We start from the raw sequence: 24857 nt of genomic DNA on the forward strand, positions 1-24857 counted from the left end.
CTCGGGTGGCCAAAGGATTCTGGCCTCTCCTCCCCTGTCACCTGTGGGACGCCTGCAGGGGCATCGCCGATATAGCGGCGGCGAGGCCAGGGCTGGCACACCCCAAGCGAGCCTCCCGCGGCTCAGGGGCGTGACTCAGCCAGGGCGGCTGAGCGGAGCCCAGCGCGGGTTCTCTCCGCCGAGGGGCTCTGGGAGCTCGCTCTGCCGCCTGGGTTCCGCTTTGAAAACAGGCCCTTGCAAACACGCGCCTTCAGGCGCGCCGCAGAGCGTCGCCCAGCGGCCCTTCCCCCAGGGGCAGCCAAGAGCCCGGGCCCGCCTTCCTCGCAGCTGCCCGGAGCGCACCGACACCCCCCCCCCCCCCCAGCGCTCCGGAGCCCGAAGCTTGCAGTCCCCGGCCTGGCACCCCACCCCGCGCCCCCTCCTCCCGCCGCCCCGCGCCTGCGATCACTTGGAGAACTGGCTCTGCACGGCGGCTAGGCTGAGGCTGGAGGGGATGAAGTGCGGGAACTTGCAGATGGCGCAGGTGCACAGGCTGGCGCCTCCGGCCAAATGCAGCTGGCTGCACTGCTGCTCCTCCAGGGACAGCGAGAGGTATTTGCTGGCGGACCGCAGGCTGTCCGGGTGGTTCAAGTTCCCCGGGGTGAGCAGCACAGAGCCCGGCGCAGCGAAGAGGGGCAGCCCGGCCAGCAGCAGCCTGGGCCCGGAGCCGCTCATCTCCCCAATGATCCGCCTGAGCTCCTGCAGCGAGCTGCCCAGCAAGAGGATGTAGTTCCTGGCCAGGAGCAGCGTGGCGATCTTGGAGAGCTTCCTGCCTGGGGAGCTCTGGCAGTGGGCTGCCGAGTAGGGCATGATCACCTCCCGCAGCGCGTCCATGGCCAGGTTCAGGTCCTGCATCCTCTTCCTCTCCCGGCTGTTGATCTTCCGCCTCAGCTGCTGCTGCTCCTTTTTCTGCTCTGTCTTGCCGCCGCCGCCTCTGGCACTGCCCAGCCCCTGCTGCTGCTCAGGAGCAGGCTCCGGCTTGTCATGCACTTGCTTAGGGAGCAAGGTGGAGGAGGGCTGCCTGTAGCCAACCAGCTCATACAGGGCTGTCCCCAGCTGCACCTCACCTGGGCGTTGTTGCCTCAACATGGTCCTCCTGCTGCGTTCAGACGAGGCGGCACACCTTCATAGCGAGGGCTGGGGGGGGGGCCTGACGGGCAGCTGCAGCGTACACACGAACACAGGGCTGGCCTTCGCACTAGACTCACGTTGCCGAAGGTGGCCACGGTGGGTAGGAACCATTTGCCGCCAGGAGCTTGTCGCTCAGGTCTGGGGAAGGGAATGATCTAGCCGGGGCCCTTTAAATCCATTTCTCCCACTTTGGGCAAAGGGATGGCAGTGGGCAGCCAATGGGAGCGCAAAGCTGGGCAGAGACGGGCTCTCATTGGTTGCCGCCTGCTGCGGGGAGGAAGAGTTGCACTTACAATAAACTTCTTCTTGTTGGCCAAGGTTTGCTCGGCAGTTCTGCGGCCCAGGAGCGCTGCCATCCCGGAGCCCATTTCCCTCCCACGGGCTCCTCTGCTTTGCCAGGCACCTTCCTTTGTTATTTGAGACACTCTGTTTTCTCCCTATATTTCTCCCCGTTCCCCTCCTGGGCTCTGACTGCTTCCAAGAATTTGAATGTCTGCCAAGGGATTGAAAAGAGAGTTTATTTCTGAACTGACTCTCCCTTTCAGAGCACATACAGCAGTGTCTGGTTTGTCTTTTTCTTTGCTTCCATAGCTCCTTTTAAAAAGCCTTTCAGATTCCCTCTTCCTCCAGTTGTTGTTGTTGTTGTTGATATTAAAGATGGGCTGTCTTCCCCTTCCTCCCCCCCCCCCCAAAAAAAACCAAATCAAAACAACAACAGAGAGTTGGGACCAACTGCAAAATTTGGATGGTGGATGAAATACCCCTTCTCAATTCTTAGATCCAGAATTTTTGCTCAGGCCCATCTCTACTTACTGAATTAATGTTTTCCTTTGAGTCTGTGTATTTCTTAAATATGCATTGTTGTAGCTGTGTTTTGTCCTAGGATATTGGGGAGACAAGGTGGGTGAAGTAATATATTTATTGGATCGTCTGTTGATGAAAGTGACAAGCTTTTGAACTACACAGAGCTCTTCTTCAAGCTGGAAAGCCTGTCTATGTATTAGATAGACAACTGAGCAGCCAAACTGCCTCTAAGTTCTCAGTTACCTTAGTGATACTTCAGAGTTTTTTGTATGGCATACTGGTCATTCTGTAGCCACAGTTTAAGACTAGCAGTTTAACAGTTGCATAAAAACAGAAATAGATAAGTAGATTTCACATATTCTACGAATCATAGTAAATTTTCATTGGTTTTAATATAAGAAATATGAATGTAACCAACAATTGGGACAAAATATGACATTAATTCTTTGTCTTTTCAACTAAAATTAAATGTAATGTGGTGAACCTAGATATTCCCCTAGTACAGTTTGATCTGTAGTGCACTGAACTCAATGAGAGTCTTTCCATTGATTTCTGTGGACTTGGGATCAAGCCCTTAATGCTGTTAAAGGAATGGAAGGGGGGAGAAAAAAAAAGCAGTGGAAGCCAGTGTGTCTGATGAGAAGAAATATTCAATGGAAGAACAGTTCTACTTTTTAAAAAAATGTGTTCACTGAGAATAGGCTTTAAAGACATTCATTTCTAGGTCACCTGTTCAGATTCAGCCCAGATCATCAGTGAGGAAAAACTCATTACTCTCTGAAAGTTATTCATCAATCTATAGGAAATGAGTCGGTGGGCTCAATGAATGTTCCCTTTATATGTATGTGTGTATGTGTATATATATATATATATATATATAATTTCCTGGTGCAGAATGAACAGCTGCAAGAGCACAACTTATGTGCTGGGAAAAGAAGTACACAAAGTCAAGGATATGTTTACTGACAAAGAGAGTCTGTGCTTCTATCAGAATTAGTAATGAAGTGGAAGTCCAGCCTATGTAGGTATAGCTTTTGGAAGATAAACATGGAACACAGAGTGATGTGTTAAAGGGTTCTTGTAGGAACCGCTTACTAAAATTCTGCCACACTACTGAAAGACAGGTTGGGATCATTTCCCTGTCGTCAAAAATTTTCCCCTGTAGCTCATAAAAATACTTCTTAAGAGCAAATGTTGCTTGTGGAACAGATAACAGAGCTCCAAATGTATCCTTGAAATACTTATGGGGAAAAAAAGAGCTGCGGACATCACTTCTGCCCCTATTTCAAATTACCCAAGTGAAACACGGCACGCTGTTGGCCGTCTGCTCAGCATACTTTTCAGGTGCAAAGTAAAATAATTTCCAGCAAAAGGCACTTCATACGTTTTTGCGCCAGTGCTGTTGCTTCTCGCCTTGCTTGTGAGGAAATATTTTTGTTTCAAAGGGGAAAACTGATTAATAGAGCCTCCAGTCTCTCAGCCATTTTTTGTGAACACGCACAGGGAAAGCACATCTGAAACACGCATATATTGGGCACCTGATTTTCAATAGTATTTTGAAAATAGAAATATTCTCCACATTACCCCAGTACTTCTTACAAAAATGTGTACATCAACTTAACTTCATATACTGGATAAAACCAAGAAGCTTCGTACACTCTAGAAAGGATTGGAAGAAGGTATCAAAGAGGCTTCTGCCTCTGAAATTCATGCTGTTAGTCTTTTGTTGGATGAACTGGCCATGAAATTAATGGACCTGCTTTGGACACAGTCAGAAAACATGTCAGGATATTGACTAAGAGTCCATGTACTCAAAGAACTGAAACTATGGTGACTCTTCCCCTAGGATCATTTCTATAAGGTGGATTGATTAAAGCCCACACTTTGTGATGCTTGTAGAAATGACCACTTTAAATTCCATAGGAGTTAATATCTCTTTTCCTGTTCTGGTAATATGAAGAGGATGGAAATAGTCATACTGAAAAAGCTCTGTGCCAGCCCTCTCCCAAGCCCTGCCATAAGGAGCATATCAGGGAAGGGTGTGTGACTAGAATGCACCACACTCCAGCTATTCTCACTTGGGCAGATGACCCACAGGAGGCCATTTCAGCCAGAACATAAGTTAGAGCAGCCCCTAGGCGAACATGCGCCAGGGCTGGGCAGGCCCTCAGCTATCCCAATGATACAAGGAGTGCAACAATGGCTTACAGCTACCTTTACTGCTGCCCTGCTCCCTTACAGTTGCTACACCAAGCCCATCAATGGAGGAACAGGGAATCAGTGGCCCTGTTTTGTAACCAACTCCTCCTCTCTTCCCATCTGATTCTCTGACCAGAGGAGCCATTGTCAAGAATGGGGCAGAAATTAAATCCTTTTTCTGCTTGTACCAATTGAAGTTAGGGAGGGAGAACATTTAGAATGTACACAAGTTTCTTCATCCCCTTCCTCCTCCTCTTCATGTTTCTAATTTTTCCTTTCTCCAATGATTTATTATTGATGATTATTTGTATTGCAGTAGAGCCGCGAGGTCCAAATCATGTCAGGACCCTACTGTGCTAGATACTATACCGGCATGCACACACACACACACACATCCCATTCTCCTTTCTCTTCTTTGGAAAGATAATGTTGATAGTAATTCAGTGTAACACACCAGTCTCAAAGCTGCTGAATTACTGCTTAGACTTCTTTAATAGGAAAGACTCTCTGATAGGTTTTTTCCATGAAAAAAACATTTTAAAACTCAAGAGCGGTTCAATTTCTGAAATTCAATCCTCGTCCTTTTAAGACTAAATAAAACAAAACCAAGGGGGGAAGAGAGAGAGAAACAGCAGAAAAGAAAATGCAATTCCTTTCTCTGACTCTCTCACAGTTCCAGTGTAGCTGCTGGAAATCACAATCGTAGCACTTGGTCAACCTTTATCAGAATTGTTTATAGGTGCAAGGGTGGATTTGTTGTGCCTGGCTAAGCTAGACTCCTATTAGACAGAATGCAAGCAGAAAAAGATGGGAAATAGGGGAAATGACACATAAGAAATGGGGTAATAACAGGAACCTCATATTTACATCACAGGTGTTGCATACGATGTTGAACTTGATGAAGGTGGTGATGTCATCTTGTTCTCTCTTCTTGTTCAGTCTGATCAGAACATCTTTCAGGATTAGGACAACCTATGGTGATTGTGATGTGAGAGAGGAAAGGATTTCTGGGGCTCCCCTGCCCCCAGTCTCACTTCTGATGGGGAAGGGAAGACAGCTGTAAAGCTACTGTTGGTGGTGCAACTTCTTCTTTTGGGACTTCCCTTTCCCCGCCTGCTGCTGCCACCACCAGTCAGGTGAACAGGTTAAGGGAATGTGGCGAGGGGCAGAGGGGAGAACAGTTGAAGGATTTGGGTGGGGGATGGAGTGTGAGAAACAGCTAGTAGATTTGAGTGGTTTGTAGTGGTGAACTCCACTGACTTCAGTGAAGTTACTCCTGAATCTCACCTGTGTAAGTGAGAGTAGAATCATGTTCACCATCTATAACAGCCATAGGCAACCTGTGTAAGGGTTCTGTGACGGGTCAGAACTGTTGCACAACAGCCTAATGCTACCTTTTGTTCACACCAACTCCCACCAAGACATACTGTAGGGTGTGTTTCTGGGTTTGTGTACATATTAATATAAAATACATATACTGTATAAGTCAACCTACCTTTCATTGTCTGGGAGGGAATCCAAGATTATGAAAAGGCACCAGAAGAAGATCTGAGGCATGCTAATTATTCAGACAAAATGCATGTAGTTAGTAAAGCAGAAGCCAGTTATTTCCCTTCTTTGATCAGAGCAATATGTTGCAGATGAGCAACAGACTAACATACAGCTTTTGATAGCAAGAGGACTGAGTTTTGAATGTTCACAGAATAGATTGTATTTTCCAGCAAACAGGTTCTTCAAATCCCATAGCTAGTATTTAGCAAATTTGATTTTTTTTACACGAAGTTTCAGATTAACATTCTGTTTTCAAGACGCATTTATATGAACACAGTAGTAATCCAATGAATCAGCTGAAAATTATTTCCTGATTAGATCACATCAGTTATTGGTTTTTATTTTAAATATGGCTATTCGAAAACCAAATACTTATACTGAGAGCATTTTTTATTTTGCCACAGGCATCAGTAGCTTCAAAACCCACACAAATAGAAAGTTTAAAGCAAGAATATTTTACTCCTGTAACAATTAACTACATTCTCCTAATATAAAATGTCTTAACATAGTCCAATAATATACATAGGAATCTACTTTCTCTTTCTTCTACTGAAATCCAATATGACAAGGCAATTTTGCAGAAAGAAAAATAAAATGAATAAAAAATAAAGGTGGCAGTTCCTTTTTCTTCATAAACAAACAAGTTTAAACTAGACAATAAAATGTTCACTTTAACTTCAACATAATTGGAAATAAAAATTGCTCCTCACTAGAAAAATACGTGTTGAGTCTCTCTTAAGTCAGTAGCCTAAGCCAAATGCTGTAGAGGCTTACACTGATACAATAAAAAGGGACAATTTGCTTGGAAGGCTGTGGCTAATTTAGAACACAATGCCCAATGTCACGGTCAGTTTTGTTGCAAAAAATTGGCAGTTTAACTCAGAGTCTCAGTCAGCCCGAAAAGATGTGAGTGATTCTGGCTGAAACAGCTTTGCTTATTGGATGTTCCAAACTGTTAAAACAAGCCCTTTCATAGTGATACATGGCCAAGTGTGTTCAAAGAAATGAGGGGGAAAAACAAAGGTAGCTCTGAAGTCATTTCCCTGCACTGAATCCAGCCATCCGGTTTCACTCTTTCCCCATTGAATGGACAGAATGCAACAGGAAGAACAGGAATGAAAGAGAACAAACAGGCCGAATGTACTGGCAGAGAGACTAGAGAGAGAGGGAAGACAGGGGCAGCTAGATGCTAAACTTCTATTCTTTGTTCTTAGAAAGGAATGAATGATTAATTATAGAAATCCAAGAGGTAATAAATGTGCCTAACTGAAGTACTGTGGCCAAGTTCCTAGAACACCTGCAATAACAGTAGCCTATATAAATCAAAGTACTTCTCTCTTTTTGGAGAGTAGACAGGATACAGGGAACAGAAGGATACTGTTCAAAACTTCACCTGGTTTGCTTTCTGCTGGCTTGAAATCCTTGTCATCTATCCCTGTCTGCTTTCTTTCTGTGGGAAGCAAAACCCCAGTCAGCTAAGGAAGAAACCAGGTTGTTCCAAGTGCCTAAAGAGGGTGGGATCAGGCTCTGACATGACTAAAGAATGTGATTTTACTAATACATCTAAAATTGTTTCCCAAATCAATGTTTGTATTTAAAACAATTTTCTTAATGAAACATATGAAAACAAGTATTTAATATGCAGTATTTAATTCACAAACATCTATACTGTGTAAGTATTACAATTAGGATTTTCAATATAGCCTAAGGAAATTAGGTGCGTAAATCCCATTACAATTTCAGTGGGATTGGGTGCTTATCTCCTTTAGGCCCCTTTGGAAATTCCATCCTACAACACTGGGGCCCACAGTTCAGCAAGGTACTTAAATAACTGCCTATCTTTAAGCATGTGAGTAGTTCCATGGACATCATTGCTTACAGATAGGCACCTGGTTAAATACCTTGCTGAACTGGAGCTTTAATGAAGGAAGGTTCAAACATTTTTCACAGAAGGGTAATAAGTTACAAACAATAACCGTTCAACTATTTAAAGAAGTGATATCTATAAAACCTACTAGACTGGAAAACCTGTAGTTGATGGAGTTAAACAAGACCCAATTAGGGCTTAATTAATCCCCCACTGCTCAGGTTCATAAACATGGAAGCTCCCAAGTGGAGAGTTGGATCCAAATTAGCTCATTTTGTATCTTGTTTCACTTTTAAAGTCTAACCCCTTTCTAATATGACTGATTTTTCAGACCTCCCATCCTCATGTGTCTGAACTGTGTTCTCTCTTACATGTGCGATGTCTTGGAGCAGACCCTGACATACAGTACTGATTTACTGTAAGTGTTAATCGTTTAACTATGTAGAATCTTACAGTGGCAATTAGGCACTTAGGTAGCATAAATCACATGTAATTACAGAGAAAATACATAATTGCTTCTATCTTCCTCCTTCTAGCAGCATTTACATGGTATACTCTGTATGGTATTTGCGTATTTCCAAGCTGCCGAGTGGAGAGAAGAGATGTTGCCTCTGCACCCCCTGACTAAAAAGGTTGGAGTCACAGGAAGGGAGAGTCAATCAAACCTTCCCTGAAGTCCTTAATAAATCCATCACTTCTTGCACCCAGGCTGGGCCTGGTACAATGTCTCTGATTGTTTTTCCCTTGTCCTCAGAATTTTACATTTAACTATTGTAGGCCTGATATTGTGAAGTGCTGAGAACTCTCAACTCCCATCAATATCAAAGGGAATTTGAACTGAACAGCACGTTGCAAGATCAGTCCTTGTGTGAGTTTGGTGTTTGTGAAAGAGAAAATATACTAGTGCATCATTTCTGTGCTCAATGCTAACAGCACAGCTCTGCCTATGCACCATAGTCCTAACGTATGACACTTCTGTAGCATTCCTGGCCATATCCTGAGCTTCAAATCATACAGGGAAAACTGGCCTCTCCGAGATGCTCTGTAGTTCCTCTTTCCCTTGCCGTGCTACCATTGTTGTCAATGGGCTTTCTAATCACAGAGAGAGATGCTGAGTGTGCAGTAGAAATTTGTTCTTTGAACAGGAGAGACTCTGGCCCAGATTTGGAAAGTATTTAAAGTGTCGCTCCACTCAGTGTTGCAAAGCCCTAGCAACTTGGACAGCTATGTCCCATTTTCAAAAGTGACGTAAGCACTTAGGAGTGTAAATTTCATTGAAAGTCAATGGGACTTAGGCTTCTAAGGCACTTTTAAAAATAGGACTTAACTATCTAAATCTTTTAAGCCTTGCTACACTGAGTGGAGCAATGCCTAAATCACCTTTAACAATGTGAGCTTTTGCCCTATATACAGTCATTTTGTAATGTGCACAAATTCCCTCCAAGAACTGCAATCGGACTATTATGGGGAGAAGGTCTTTGGGATAACAAACCAGATAACCAACACATTTTTAATAAAAATGCAATGAAAAAAAAATCCATATTCTTTTCATGAACGTGTACCAAGAAGGATTTGATAGAGTATGGAAAATAATGAATGCACCAAATTGCTAAAATCACCAACACCACATTGCTGCCAAGTGCACTCTGGGGGTTTCCTAGTAGTTGTCCCCCAGAATGCAGTGCATAGCTCCCACTCTCTACCAGTAGCTGACTCTCTGAGGTTTGTCCTCACAGTGAGGCCATGGCATGTTTGCATATGAGACACATTGGTGATGGATAGATTACTTACCAATCTTCACAGGGATAAGTATTACTTCACTAGTTGGATGCAATATATAAAATTTCCCCAAAACCAGAAGCATAAAGCAGCAAAACTCACATTCTTGATGTATTTCTTATTGAATTGACTATAAGGATATTAGACTTATATACTGTTTGGTATTAATTAGCTACATATAATCATTCAGAATGTAGCCAGATTGGGAAATGATGGGTAGTCTTATTTTTTCTTTGCTTTTGTTTTTTTTTGTGTGTGCCTGTGTATGTAATATATCAACAGTATATATGCACATATATAACACGTATGTACACATGAATTCCTTCTCTGTGTGTATATTACACACACATACTAGAGAAAATAAATATTTTATTAAAAAGCTTGTTGGGCTTACCCAACCTGTTTTTGTTGGGTTTTTTTTTGAAAATTTTGTTGCATCACTTGGGTATTCAAGTTTGTATATTTGCAAAATGAAAATAAGGGTGTGTGTCTGTGTAAAATGCTAAGATGAGAAGGAGCTGATTTTTTTTTTGTATGTGACATTATGACTTAGTAGCACCAGATGTTATATATTAATGATAGAATGAAAATTGACAGTGGCTGGAAACTACTTCAGGGGAAGCTTTTTCCAGCATCACAAAGAGCTGTCATTTTGCAATGTAGAGAAATAAAAAACATGTTAAACTTCTTCTCCTGAAGCGTTTGGTTAGTTCTGCTGAGAGCAGAATTCTTTTGGCTAAATTAACAATAGTATATTACAGGAAGAGGAGTGATTTTTAGCAGTTTTATATTTCAGATGTTTGATATGTAAAGCAAACAATACCAGGGGGACAGCATGGCATAGCACAGTACGCAAACCTCACACAGAATGTAGACCAATTTGGTATAATAATTAGCACCACTGCCCCATATGAGGCCCGGAATTCTACAGTAAACATGAATTACCTCTCCCTTATACTTAGCGAGATCAGTTCAGCCAAAATCACCTATGGCCCTGATATAGTAGATCATGTGGATTAGTTCTCATTGTATCCTACTTTAGCAAGTCTTCATTAGAGGATAAACAGAAAATGTTAGTTTTCCATCTACAATAAACCCACATTTCTATTGCGTATTTTTTACTTTTGATAAAGGTGTCTGGAGTATGTCACCTTTTGCGTGTATTTATAAATATGAATACAAATCCAAGTGAATAAAAATTATTGAGCCAGAAGGCACTGATTTACAAAATGTAAATGTGTGATATCTGAAAGCAGTTATCAGGATATGCTAGTGCAGTGATAGTGGTCTCAGGGAATGAGTTGCTTCTGTCTCGTTGGCCTGGACTGCTGATATCTCAAGGAGCAAGAGAAGACCTCAACAAGCTGGCTTCACTCTTCGCCATTCTATGATGGAGCAAATCTTTAAAGTGTGCCAGGCCAGCTTATTGAGAAGGCACAAGAATTCAAGCACCTCATTCTCTTTGCATTTGTGGATATCAAGGAAGCCTTTTGACTCTGACAGGGAGTTGCTTTGGCTGATCTTGAAACAGGCAGGCCTCTCTGACAAGCTCTGTAGAATGTTCCATCTTCTGCATGGTCACAACTCAAACTGCAGTCTTGTAAAAGGGAAAAGAACTGCCTTATTTTAAATTAGATCGGGTGTTTGGCAAGGATGCATTCCACCCCAGAAGTTTTCAAAGTAGATTATGTGCTTGATCAGACACGAAGTAAATGCATGTTAGGCATACACCTTCATGATGATAACCTCATCAATGTCAGCTTTGCCAACAATATAGCACTAGTTATTGAATCAATGGGTGAGTTGGTATGGGGCATTTAAAGCTCTGGAAAACTCAATGGGAAAAGTTGGCCTGAATCAAAATTCTTCTTTTGGTGATTTTGAACCTGCTATGGGCTCCAGCATCTTAGTGGGCAACCACCTAGTTGAGATTGTTGTTAACAAGGGCTGCCCAGAGATAGGACTTGAAGCTCACAATGCAAAAGCATCATCAGTAATGGGGTGCCTCGTCATTAATGTCTTTTTGCAAACCAAACATCCTGATAAGTAGAGAGATGAAGCTGAAGATATATGGTGCCACAGCAATCAGTATCCTGACTCATGGGACTAAAACGTGGCTCCTTACTGTCAAAACTGAAAAGAAATTGGTCACCATCCAAATGAAGCATCTTCAGATGACTGAAAATATTAAATGGTATGAATTCAAGTTGAATGAAGAGATCTGTTTTCTGACTAACCAAGTCCTGATCCTTCAAACAATCACCAATACTCTCTAAGGTGGTATGGGCATCTGCATCAAATGCCTACGAATTCCCTGTGAGAATCCTCTTTGGCTTTGACCAAGTGAAAGCAGGAGGGGAAATCCCCTATGGAAGACCTAACACCCCTTTAGGCATCAAAGGCATCCTAACTTGTAACAGACCAGATTTGGCTCAGGACAGAACATCATGGAGGTGTATAATTCATTCAGTGATTTCTATGCTGTCCAAGCCACAGCGTGAGAATGGACCATCCAATCATCTTAGTGGTGAAAAATGTTTTAAACAAGGTCTGTAGAATGTAGTAATAATAATAATTAAAAAGTTATTATTGGTGTTTAGTCCTTTATCTTGTCAACACTCAATCTAGGTATCCGGAGACTGTATGTTGTTTAGGCCTGATCCAGCACCCATTGAGGTCAATGGAAAGTTTCTCATTGACTTCAAACAGTGCTGGAACAAGCCCACAGTGGGATGTATGTTTTGAGAGAAGGGAAGAAAGGGTTAATTTAGCAGTTAACCGTAAAGTTAGGATTTTACTTCATGAGTTACCAGAGACAGAATAATGGACATCCAGGATTTGAAATCCACCCACCCCTGAGATGAGATTCAGATCTGTGACTTTTGTTGATTCTTTGGTAGAGGTGTAGGAGTTTTCTTACTCTGAACCCCTGAAATCTGAGGGTGTTCAGATCCAATCTCTAGTTTGGAATAATGATTTTATGGGTTTTGGTACTTCAACCTCAATTACATTAATGACAATGTGAAACCTTTTAAAAATGTTACCCAGTTAAAAATCACAGGTTGACTCCTTTAACACAATGTTTTTTCTCATAAATTGACTGTGACAGTAAATCAGTTTAAACACAGAAAGGCCCTTTTATGTTGGGACAAACCCATGCTACAGACAAACATTTGTCAAGCGTGACAAACTTTTCAGCACTGTTGTAGCCAGTAAGGTTTCATCACTGTATGTGTCCAACATGTTATCAGGTTTTAAAAATCAAGAAAACCCGCTATCAGAAACCACACTGTAAAGTACTTACTAGCCAATCCATCACATGGCTCCTGAACTCAATTGTAGCATGGTTTATAATCATGTTACGTGTAGACCCATCCCGTTACAACCATATTTGGCTGCAACCATTCTCAAACTGTTTGAAACATAGGCCCTAATTCTGCCTTGGGCTCTGCCCAGGCAGAGGGATCCATTGACCTAATTACAGGGTCAAGGCCTTATTGTAAGCCATTGAGAGTACTGGACCTAAAAGACAAGCCCAGTATCAAAATGATAATATGCAGGGCATCTATGTCTATAAAGAGATAAAATAACGTTCTACTGGTCTAAGATTTTGCTCCTTCACCACAGTTGGTTGCTGTCAGCAAGCGTCTAATTTCCTTCTGTCACCAGCTATATGAGGCCGGCATTATTTTCTAAGAACAGGCATACCATCTCAGCAAGATGCTAATTCTCTCCTGGAGCAGGCCAAGTGAAAGAGACTTTGGAGATAGCTTTTAGTTGCTGAAGATGGAGGGTTGGCCATTGAAGATGGGCTTTGGAAGGGTTTTGCTCTACATCTTTCAACATAGTGTGCAGTCTTTTTATCTAGTGACAGACAAGGACTTTTAAATGGCATGGAGTTTGGTTTCTTTTGTAATGGAAGCAATTGTATATATTCTCAAGTTTTAATTTGTCCATTTTTTGAAAACATGTATCTAATATATAACTTTCCCACATCAGTAGAGGAAAAAGTAGCAGCTATAAGTTAAAAAGAGAAAAGCCTACCTCTGACATGGGCAGGAAAGGAAAAGGCTGCTGTGAATTATCTGGCACCATCAAACAATATTCATCTGCAAGCCCTAAACAATCTATATATTTGTTCTAGCATGATGTAAGGCCCTGTTCTGAAAGACGTATGCCTGTGCTTAGCGCTGTGAGTAGAGCCACTGAAGTCAGTGAGACTGCTCCCAGTGCTTAAAGTTAAGTATGTGTGTAAGTTTTTGAAGGATCAAAGTCAAGTTAGATACAAGTGTCTGAGATTTACTAGGGCAGCTGGCAACCTCCTGTATCATGTAGTATACAGTGAAGAGAGCAAAACTCTCATGATATTATCTACGGTTAGATTTTATCAGAATCTTACATTACCCTTTTTTTAATGAGAAAAATGTGGGCAGCAAATACTGGTTGAATACCAATGACCCAGCACAATGAATTTCTTCTCCTTGAGAAGATGGCATTTTGAAATCTCATCAGTACATAATTTCCCTCATACTGTTTCCCAACTGTAGTTTGTAATGATGTAAAGTTATCTAAAAGAACAAAGAGAAGTAACAGTAGATATTTAGATCATGTTTTGATGGCTTTATGTAGATTCCCCCCCCCCTCCACTGAGGAATCATGCCATTTTTAAAGTAATAATATTTGAGTTGGAAAGAAAAAAAGCCAAGGAATAACCATATTAAAAATATAGATTCATTGCTGAAGAGCAATTGTGCTATTTTTTTGGCAGTTGCAGGTGACAACCCTAACCAGTCTCCATAAGCAGATGAGAAGTTTATAGGCTGTTAATAAACTGTAACCAATCAGTGAATGCTGGCTGATTGTGTTCAAGCTGTTTGGGGCCACAGGTCCTTGGGAGAGCTTGCACTTGCTCTGTCTTTATTTCAATATAGCAGAAACATTAAAGCATGTGGCAGACTCTTGATGTTTGTTATAGTGAATAGACATATGTCCCTCACACTAGCATGTAGAATATCTAATTAAGTTACACAATGATAGCTTATACCCAGGGGCAGTTGCAAACAAGACACTGTCACACTCTTAGGAATACAAACAAAATGAAAATTGGCTCTTAATACATTATAATGAATATATTTTCAACACATTAAACTTCATTAAACACATACAAAAAGGCTGAACTGATCTTTGCTAATATAATTTTATAATTGTTTATTTTGCAAAAGTGTTGTCTTGTATAGTTAGGATTAAGGACAATTTTGTTAATTAACTGCTGATATTTCTTCCTCTTTAGTTGTCTCAAGAAATGAAATCTTTATTGTATATTTATGTCATCATAAATCAATCCGCAGTATTGCAGTTCCTAAAGGCTTCTTTTAAGAATAATGTCTTGGTTTTGTAGAATGTGTATGTTGTTGATTCAAAAATGTATGTGTGTGTGTGTGTGTGTCCCAGACCACCTTTTTCATTAGTAGTTGTACACACTTATTAAAAAAAAGAGAAAGCCACTCCAAATCTGAATGGTGGTTGTAATTATTTTCTAATACTGTGGATAATATTGGAGAACAAGTTGTGCTATCATGGATTTGGGGTCCAATTCTGCCACCCAATGACTAAGGTTTGATCTGTGCACAGTTTGTAGTGAGATTATGTTAGTCAGGGGTGTGATTTTTTTAAAAGTGGTATAGCCCCTAGCATGGATGCAGTTACACTTGTATAAAGTTGCCCTCTATTCGTATAGATTATTCCTGTCCCTGTATGGTCATAAGCACTTTACCAGTATAACTGTGCCCACACTTGGGAGCTATACTACTTTACATGGGTATAGTTAAAGTGGTATTACTGTTGTGTGTTGACAAAGCCTCAGAGGTAGGAACTCCTAATGCTAAAGTTTCTTTTTTCTTTTTCTTGTTTATTAATGTGTCCAAATAGAACAAGTACATCGTAATACACAAAGTAAATTAAGAGGGTCAGGATAATAGGAGGGGAGTGGAAGTGATCTATCTCTCTTCAGGGCCTTTCTTAAGCACAGACCTCTTGAAAAGGCTAGGGTGGCCTGAGATTTCACACATACCTTAATTATGAGGCACTGTTCTGATACCTAAAGTAGAAATGCAGATTGCTCCCTCTTTCCAGACCTAGGCAATCACTTCCATCTCCTCTTCACCCTCTTCAAAGACAAGAGCCAGGAAGCAACTCCTGAACATAGGATTTCCTTCTTCCTTAATCTGACTCTGTTCAGCTTTGCTCCTTAATTAACTAAGAGGTTATTACTTAGGGATGGATCCTGCTATCTCAGTGCAGCCAAGATCTGCACTAGCATCAGTGCTAGGACTGAAGAGAATAGCAGTTCAAGTCACGAGGAGCTTTCATGGCACAGTGGTAAGAACATCGGAGCCCTGTCCACTCTAGCATTTCCATCATTAGTGGCTATGGTGCGTCTGCACCGTTGCTGAAAAATGCATAGTGATTTTCCCTGTGGAAATGCACCCTACTTGACCCAAAGCATTTGTAACATCCTTTGTGCTTGAAAAGAGACAGGGCTTGCTTGTATAGAATATTTAGGGAATTTTGAACCCACCCAGGAGTTTGTGCTTTTCTCTGGCTCCGTCACTCCCAAATTAACTAACGGCAGCCAGCGTTGCCCAGTGTCACGACACAAGGACTTACATTTTCAGAAGTGACTAGTGATTTTGTGTGTCTGTTTCTGGTGCCCATCTTCAGACACCTTAAATAGGACTGAAAATCATGCCTGAGGTGTCTCAAGTCCGGCACCCAGAAACTGAGGCACACACAATTAGTGGAAAGTTTGGTTCAAGTGATTTGCCCATCATCTCAAAGGAACTCTGGCAGAAGCAGGGGTAGAACCCAATTCATCAGGGCTATGTTCTTGACCTTAACCACCAGACCATTGTTTCTCTTCCTGCAGTCTCCTGCAATTCACGACACACCTTCTAACTTCTATCACAAATGAGGCAGAGGTCCTACAGACAACAGCCTCCTTCACTACACAAGCCTGGTTCATTCCCAGAGCAGATTCATCCTTTGTGCTGAATGAGGCAGGGTTCTCTAGGGAAAAAAAGTGTAATGAAAGACAATATCATAATGCATATGCACAAGGAGGCTGATTAAGGTTGCTTAGGCAACCTTAAATCTGGCTTTTCCTAACTTTTGAGAGCTTGGCATTGCAGCCTTAACTTTCTTTTTAACCATACTTTTTTACGCAGTAGATAATATTTTAATCAGGAAAATTATATAGCGTATACTGTTAGTGAATCTGCACGTGGGTACAGCTCAATAACCTAGCCCCTTTGCAGCCTTCCTAACCAGGACCTGTCGCTTTGTTTCATCTCTATTCAATGCATCACCACTTTCCTAGTTACAGTGCCAGTAGCCACAACACCACAAAAGCACTGAGAAAATTCTGTAGCTTTTATTCTGTGCTGTGCCTCCAGGAGGTGCAGATCAGGGAGAGTGGGAAGAGGAGAAAAAGCGGCTTCAAGTCACCTTTGCACCCTAAGGATTGTGGGATGCTCAATGTAACTCTAGTTTATGGCAGCTGTCTGAGGGCTGCCTATAGGTTGCCCCATAATCCAGAGCAGTCCAGAACTCCAGTAGTGCCATATGCTATGGCCAATGCTGTGTCCGTACTGGAGAAACCTGACCACCATATAGAGGGGGGTGGGTGGGGGTGTGTGTGTGCGTGCCTGAGGATGCGCATATGTGTGGAAGGAAGGAAGGAAGGATCACTTCTTGACTTTTCTAAACTGAATTTGAAACATCAGAACCATGTAATTTAGTTAGCACCTTAATATATTAGTGGTAGATTAGTTGCACTAATATAGCTTTTGCTAATTAACTACCTTATTTGGAATACTGTATATATAACTTTTACTCCTGTAATAAGGATACATTCTATTCTGTTTTTTTAAACATGTAGGGGAAAATTCTGCTTGGTTACATCAACAAAACCCCGTTGAAGTTAATGAGATACCTCTGGTGTAACTGAGAGCAGAATGTGGCCCATGCTTTCTAAATGAATGAAAGGGCATGATTTTTTCAACAAAGATATACATATTTTATTAAAAATAGAATTTAACAATTGCTTTCTGCATCTGTAAAAATCTCAGACAATCCTGACAGTGTGATCATTCTGTAGGCTGGTGATGTTTGGTGACATTGATTGATTGATTTTTTCCTGCTAATAGGATCAACATTGAGAATATATTAAACTAAAAGGCACACTTCTGACTTTCAAGAAACACTCTGTTTATTGGGCCTGATCCAATTGTATTGGTTTTGGCAGGGGAATACAATGATTGATGATAGCCAGAGAGTTGAGGGCTGCTTAGAAGACGAGTTTGATTCCCTTGTCTTAGAGGTCTCTCCATGTGCATGACACTAGTCCCCTGCTAGGAGAGGGACATGCATAAGAAGGGACAATGGAGCCGGGTGGCCCATCCAGATAACCCCTTTTAATGCATATGGTGAGATCTGACCTGCCAGTTCAAGAAGAGAAGGCAAATGGCTGATGGGAAATTAATTCTCAGGAGTTTGTCAAGACATCTCCAACAAGTGAAGATAAATGGCAGAACAAAACTTCTAAAGATAAACCAAGAATAGGGATGAATGAAAAAGAGAAACACTGTTTTGCATTTACATCCATCTTTTGGGGTGGGGGAGGCTTGAGATGAACTCTGTGCTTACGGGGGATATTGATTTATGTGTAATAACTTTATACTTTTCATAACTCCAGATACATTTGAATATCATTAGATTGTCAGAATGGTTTGTGTGATACATAGGCACACATTAGTCTCTTTCAGTGTTTTGTTCAAGCCGATGATGAATTTAGCATTTACAAAACTCTGAATCCAATATTAAGCCCATTGCAGGCAATGGCAAAACTCCTATCCTCTTCAGAAGTGTAGTCCATATAACAAAAGCATTTTAGTTATATATTAGGTTTTCAGCCTGGAAAAGTTACTTTGCTGTGTGGGGCTTGAATGCCATCCTCCTTTTTATTCCCATTGCTACATTTATTAATTTCCTTTAGTGCTAACTATCAGAAACACTTAAACATGTTAAAAAGTGTTTCTTTTATTAAACTTATTTTTTCTGATGCCATAGGACACTGGAGCCTTTGCTGGCTTAAACAGGTATTTTTAAATGCACTACATCCTTCCAGGGACATAGGGGCTGGAATTTTCAGCGATTGAGGCCAGGTTTTCCAAAGAGTTCAGCTCCAACTTTAGACACCTAACTAAGTGGCCAGATTTTCAGAAGAGCTTGGTGTGTTGGCTGCCGAGCTCTTTGGAAAATCTGGACGTGTCATATTGGGAGCTGCTGGGTGCTCTTTTGAGAACCTGGCCCCCAACTGTGGGTCCTAAGTACTTAAAAATCTGGCCCTAGGCTCTTTTGAAAGCTTGGGCCATGGGGTAGGAGTTCCCCATTCCAGCACTTCCAGGGAGACTTGCCTGTGAAAGACCCCTCCTGTAGGTAGGAAGCTGGGAGCAGGTACTAGTGTCTGTAGATGCTCTGGCCTAATGGCATTATCAGAGCTCATCTGCCAGGAGATGATACTTGTTGGGATGATGGGTAAGAAGGCAAAGTCAGCACCTCTTCTCTATGTGTGGGGTGGGAGTGTCAGTTGCTTTAGAGGAACATATTAGGGTATTATTTTTATTAAATATAGAACTATAGACTATTTAGCATAAATAATTGTCCAGTACATCAGCCTTTCGTCTATGGAGACATGAGTTCAACTCCTGACTGTTAGGCAACAAGGAAAAACGAATCCAATGGTTTGTGCCATAGTGACGTAGTAAAGTCCTGTGGCTTCCCTGTCTCTTTGTTGTGGGGCATCTGTTATTGCATGGCATGTTGAATGCTCTGATCCTCATACGGATGAAAATCACATTGATTCCCACCAGAAGTTCGGCTTCTATAGTATCTACATGATCAGGCTCTCAAAAGGGGGATCAATGTGGAGTTTGTCTCCAAATCCTGCATGCAATAAATGGGGCAAAGTGTCACTGAGGAGAAGTTATGGTACATCGTGATGGCTGTCAACAAAATGCTTTTACCCAAAATCTATGTGCATGTACCTCATATAACCACAACATAATATGGCCCAGTACAGTGTAAATAACAGCTTCTGCTCAGCATAGGCTATGGGAAAAGAATTGTAACTCTAAAGATAAGGCTGATATTTTAAAAGCTGTCTGAGGGGATTTGGACATCCATTCCCATTAATTTTAATGGGAATTGGGCATCCATATTCCTTTAGACAGCTTTGAAAATCTCATCCAAAATATTTAAGATTAAAGAGACAAAAAATATATTTTAATTTTAAAGGTACAGACATTTAGTAAATGCTATTGATTCATAACAATATGGAGACATGTTTTTAGAACACCATAATCTTAAAACTGTTTGATTTTTACCAGATAAAAATCTACCCTGGGTCCAGCTGGGCCATGCAAAGTTTATGGAAGATCAGTTTCTCTTGGGGGATTTGAGGGCAGAAGTGTGTGTGTGTGTGTGTGTGAGAGAGAGAGAAAATTGTCTTAGAAAGTGGAGTTAGCTTCAACCTTAATTATGAAGCAACTACCACTGTGTAAATTGCTAGCAGTATTAAGCCTATCACTCTGAACTGGTGAAATCATTTAGGACAGTACTAGGTGGTGGTGGTTGTTGTTTTTTTAAGGTTCTTATATATATTTAAAAAAGAAAAGAAGTACTTGTGGCACCTTAGAGACTAACCAATTTATTTGAGCATGAGCTTTCATGAGCTACAGCTCACTAACATGGCTGTTACTCTGAAACCTATATATATTTAACTATACTGCCCTATGCCTTAGTTTCAAATGTTCTTCCTACACATATTATTTTAAGGTGTGTGGGTGTGTGTGTGTATATATATGCACATTTTGTTCTCCAGTCTTATTACCAAATGACCTGATAGGAAAGAAAGCCCTAGACCATGTTTCATGCCTCGTATAAGCTGTTTCCCCATAATCAGCAGCAAGCTATGCAGATGTATGGGTGGACATTGTCAGGCGTCCCCCGGGGCAACCAACTTCCCCATTGCTAGCAAAAGGGGAAAAGAAAAAAAAAACAAGAAAAAAGGGTTTGACGGACTCGTTTGAAACTGGAAACGCCGCAGCACTGATCTCTGAGCCCAGCATAACCAGCAGTGTTAGGATGGATTCTCGCAACCATCTGTTGCAGACAGAAATGCATTAGCACATTAACAGCGTGCTCTGCCTTAATATCATTCTGTATGGAGTGAACGCAGCAGAATTAACAAAAAGGAAAGGGATGGGTTTTGCATAAGGCCACTGTTTCGACAGTCCCCAAAATTAGAATCTTCCCATAACCCGCACATGCCCCCGATTAAGGTATTTACAGTAAAAAGAAAAGGAGGACTTGTGGCACCTTAGAGACTAACCAATTTATTTGAGCATGAGCTTTACTGCTCAAATAAATTGGTTAGTCTCTAAGGTGCCACAAGTACTCCTTTTCTTTTTGCGAATACAGACTAACACGGCTGTTACTCTGAAACCTGTATTTACAGTACTTAGTGCACTTACGCCTACTGTATTCACAGCACTGGTCACAGCTTAATAGGAAAGGGCTGCTTTACGCTGGTGAAGAAATCTTAAGATTCTTCAAGTGAGCACATCCGATGGATTGTTTATCACGTTCTAGTCTAGCTATTTTTCTCTTGCTCTTGATCGGCAAAATGGATTAAGAAGGGAGTACCCAATTTTAATTCCCTTTAATCTTCAAGTGACTGCTACGGCTTGAGGTCTTGATCCTTCTTTGCGCCCCCAGAGAATACTAAGATTTAAAGAGACCTGTTTTGACCGCGGCGAGGGGAATGTTACTTTTTAAGCTTTATGAAATGCGGCAATGCTATCAGATTCGGGATTTCATCCTCCCAACCGCACTCCCGGCACCAACAGCGCCAGACACATGCACGTCGTGATCAGCCTGGCTTTTGCTTGCTTGCTTGGTTGTTGTTTTTTTGCGGGGTGGGGTAGGGGGAGACGGAAGTATATTGCTTAGAAGGGTTCTGCTGCTGTATTGATGAAAGATACAGACAGAGAGACTCTGGAGGAAGCTGCTGTTTGTTTTTGACAAATGCGCACCCCGCTCTATTCAAAGAAGAGAGGTCGATAGGGTCTTTAAACTGAGCTGCAACTCTTGTCACCCATCAGAACGCCTTGGAGTGCAGTTAGATCGGCTCCCAAAAATGGGGGAACCGTGTCACTCCAAATTCAAATGATTTTCATTCCTTAGAATTTGAAATGGACCTGTGTTTGGTTTCCAAGGCTTTCCATTACTTTTTTACCTCCATTGGTTTGCGGGGGGGAAATAGTTTTTAGTGAGAAAATACAGGAGCTGGACAAAGGGGTAAACAGTGAGGTGGCAAAGTTTGCAGAGGATGCTAAAGGGCTCAAGATAGTCAAGACCAAAGCAGGCTGTGAAGAACTTCAAAAAGATCTCACAAAACTAAGTGCTTGGCCAACAAAATGGCAAATGAAATTTAATGTGGATAAATGTAAAGTAATGCACATTTGGAAAAAATAACCCCAACTATACAAACAATATGATGGGGGCTAATTTAGCTACAACTAATCAGGAGAAAGATCCTGGAGTCATCATGGATAGTTCTCTGAAGACGTCCATGCAGTGGCAGTCAAAAAAGCTAACCGGATGTTAGGAATCATTAAAAAAGGGATAGAGAATAAGACGGAGAATATTTTTTTGCCCTTATATAAATCCATGGTACACCCACATCTTGAATACTGCATACAGATGTGGTCCCCTCATCTCAAAAAAGATATACTGGCATTAGAAAAGGTTCAGAAAAGGGCAACTAAAATGATTAGGGGTTTCTAACAGGTTCCATATGAGGAGAGATTAAAGAGACTAGGACTTTTTAGCTTGGAAAAGAGGAGACTAAGGGGGGATATGATAGAGGTATATAAAATCATGAGTGGTGTGGAGAAAGTGAATAAGGAAAAGTTATTTACTTGTTCCCATAATATAAGAACTAGGGGCCACCAAATCAAATTAATGGGTAGCAGGTTTAAAACAAATAAAAGGAAGTTCTTCACACAGTGCACAGTCAACCTGTGGAACTCCTTGCCTGGGGAGGTTGTGAAGGCTAGGACTGTAATAGGGTTTTTAAAAGAGAACTGGATGAATTCATGGAGCTTAAATCCATTAAGGGCTATTAGCCAGGATGGGCAAGGAATGGTGTCCTTAGCCTCTGTTTGTCAGAGGGTGGAGATGGATGGCAGGAGAGAGATCACTTGATCATTACCTGTTAGGTTCACTCCCTCTGGGGCACCTGGCATTGGCCACTGTTGGTAGACAGGATACTGGGCTGGATGGACCTTTGGTCTGACCCAGTATGGCCGATCTTATGTTCTTAAAATATTGTGGGATTTTTTGTTTGTTTTAGTAAACAGTTAAAATGATTTTGGTAAACATACGAATACAAATTCCTGTAAAAACATTGCAAGAACTATCACAAACTCGGATTTTTTTAAAATGTCAGCAATTTACAAAAATGAAACTTTTCATACAAAAAGGCCATTTCCTTCGGGGGGAAACAACCCCCAGCCTTTGTGAGACGTTTTGACCAGCTCTAATTGTTCTTGCCCGGGTAGAGGCTGCAGGAGCAGGTGTCACTCCCTGCAATACAGCGTGTATCCTGCATTGCAGTACAGCCACCTCTGGGGTAAAACCTGCAGCTGTAGGCCAGGAAGTCTCCCCCTCTCTCCCTGGAACTGCGGGCGGTGAGGGGTCAGCTACCTACTTCTGCCCAACTGCCTGAGATGGAATGGAATTTGTCTCGTGTTAACATTCCCCCCCTCCGCTCCCCAAACACACACACTACTGCAAAACCAGACACACACCCTTTAGCGATCACCAGTGGTGGGGACCTTTGCGTTTACAATTTAGGCAGAATGCAGAAGAAATCTGATTTTAGTTCCGACTAATGATAATCTCTCATTGGCATGATTTTCTTACATAGTTCCCTGTATAAGTAAGAACATAATAGCTTTATATAATGAGACTTTTTAAGAGCAGACTTTCTGAAGTCCGATAATCACGGAAAAGGAAAATAAAAAGTGCTTTTTAAAAATCCTATATAGTTATCGTTGTAAAACCCTAATGTTCGCTTAAAACCCCCCTTGCTACATATAAAACGAGCAAGTCTTGCTGTAGATATAGACATCCAGTGCATCTGTGAAGATTATATATATATATATATATATATATATATATATATATATATATATATATATATATATATGGCATGCCGAAGAAAGGTACTGCAATGTTTGTATTGTAAGATAAATATCTGGACTATGAGTTTACTGAGAGGAAGTCGCCAGTTTCTGGTGCATTTAACAAAATTCAATCTTTGTATACGCCTGGAAGGGGAGGGGTCTTGTGTGGACTTCTTTTATTCCAGGACTCAAAACAATCGTGTCTGACTTTGAATTTGTTGGTATCAGACAAATCAGAAATGCCAGGTTTCTGATTACCGTCCTCTACCTACGTTCGACTCAGTGACAGGGGCTGGGAGTCGTGTTCTTGTGAATATTTGTATTTGCATTGCAGCTTCTGAGAGAGAAGGAGACAGCTGCAGGCAGTAAAAGTAATAACCCCAAGTGGCTGATTGATATAAATATCCTGTGCTCCCTGCGTCCCCGCCACTGCTGGTTTGCTCACATGATGGCAACCAGAGCAAAAGCGATGATGCTTCTAATTGGAGACAGGCTGCTTGCAGCCTTGCTACCTGTCCGAGCTGCAGGTTGAAGAGCTTATTTACATCTCTCTCTGGAGAGCAGGCACGCTGCTGTCCCTGCCTTCATGCAGCAAGCTTTAATTCTAAATCGCTTCCTTCCTGGCCTTACTAAACAGATCAACCCTCCGTCTTCATTAGGTTCCTTCTTTATCACATCCTCCGGGGCAACTTGGGAATCCCAACGCACCTTCGGCCACCTCTTTCCCAGATCAGTGCTTCCCAACCTTCACTGGACTGTACTGGATACACTTACCTAATCCGCGCACACAGGGAGCTCTATTTAAGCACAAAACTCACCTTGTGCCCAGCACTAATATTTACCAAACTATATTTCCATGGAAAGGAAGGAGTTTAGATCAATTCGCAGTTTTTTCTTGTATATAACAACCCGTTTTAGCCGGATGTTTAAATATATTTGCTTTGGTTATTATATGGTACACATTTTATTAATTCCCTTAAATATGTCTCGTTTGGGAGGCTTTGGCTCCACTAATAATTAGGATTATTAGAGATCATAAGTAGCGTCTTTGAGCTCCCTTCACAATGCACAATTAGAAAATGTCGGGAACTTGTTACGCTATGATATCCTACCTATGCCAAGAGTAAACACGGGCCACCGCTTCGGGTCATCAGTTTGGACGTGGGGGTCCACCGAGA

The 24857-nt window shown here is 41.6% G+C and overlaps 1 protein-coding gene across 1 annotated transcript; it reads right to left on the reverse strand.

Moving 5' to 3' along the window:
• Nucleotides 1-414: 414 nt before the first annotated feature.
• Nucleotides 415-1333, reverse strand: OLIG1 (oligodendrocyte transcription factor 1). The gene has a single exon (XM_048868028.2). The coding sequence runs from the start codon at nucleotides 1126-1128 to the stop codon at nucleotides 445-447; it is 684 nt and encodes a 227-aa protein (XP_048723985.1). The 5' UTR covers nucleotides 1129-1333; the 3' UTR covers nucleotides 415-444.
• Nucleotides 1334-24857: the final 23524 nt, after the last annotated feature.

This window comes from Caretta caretta, chromosome 1 (assembly GCF_965140235.1).
Source record: "Caretta caretta isolate rCarCar2 chromosome 1, rCarCar1.hap1, whole genome shotgun sequence".
Classification (NCBI taxonomy): Eukaryota; Metazoa; Chordata; order Testudines; family Cheloniidae; genus Caretta; species Caretta caretta.

Excerpts from the sequence above, each read along its gene's own strand:
- OLIG1 (XM_048868028.2), bottom strand. The coding sequence starts at position 1,128 with ATGTTGAGGCAACAACGCCCAGGTGAGGTGCAGCTGGGGACAGCCCTG.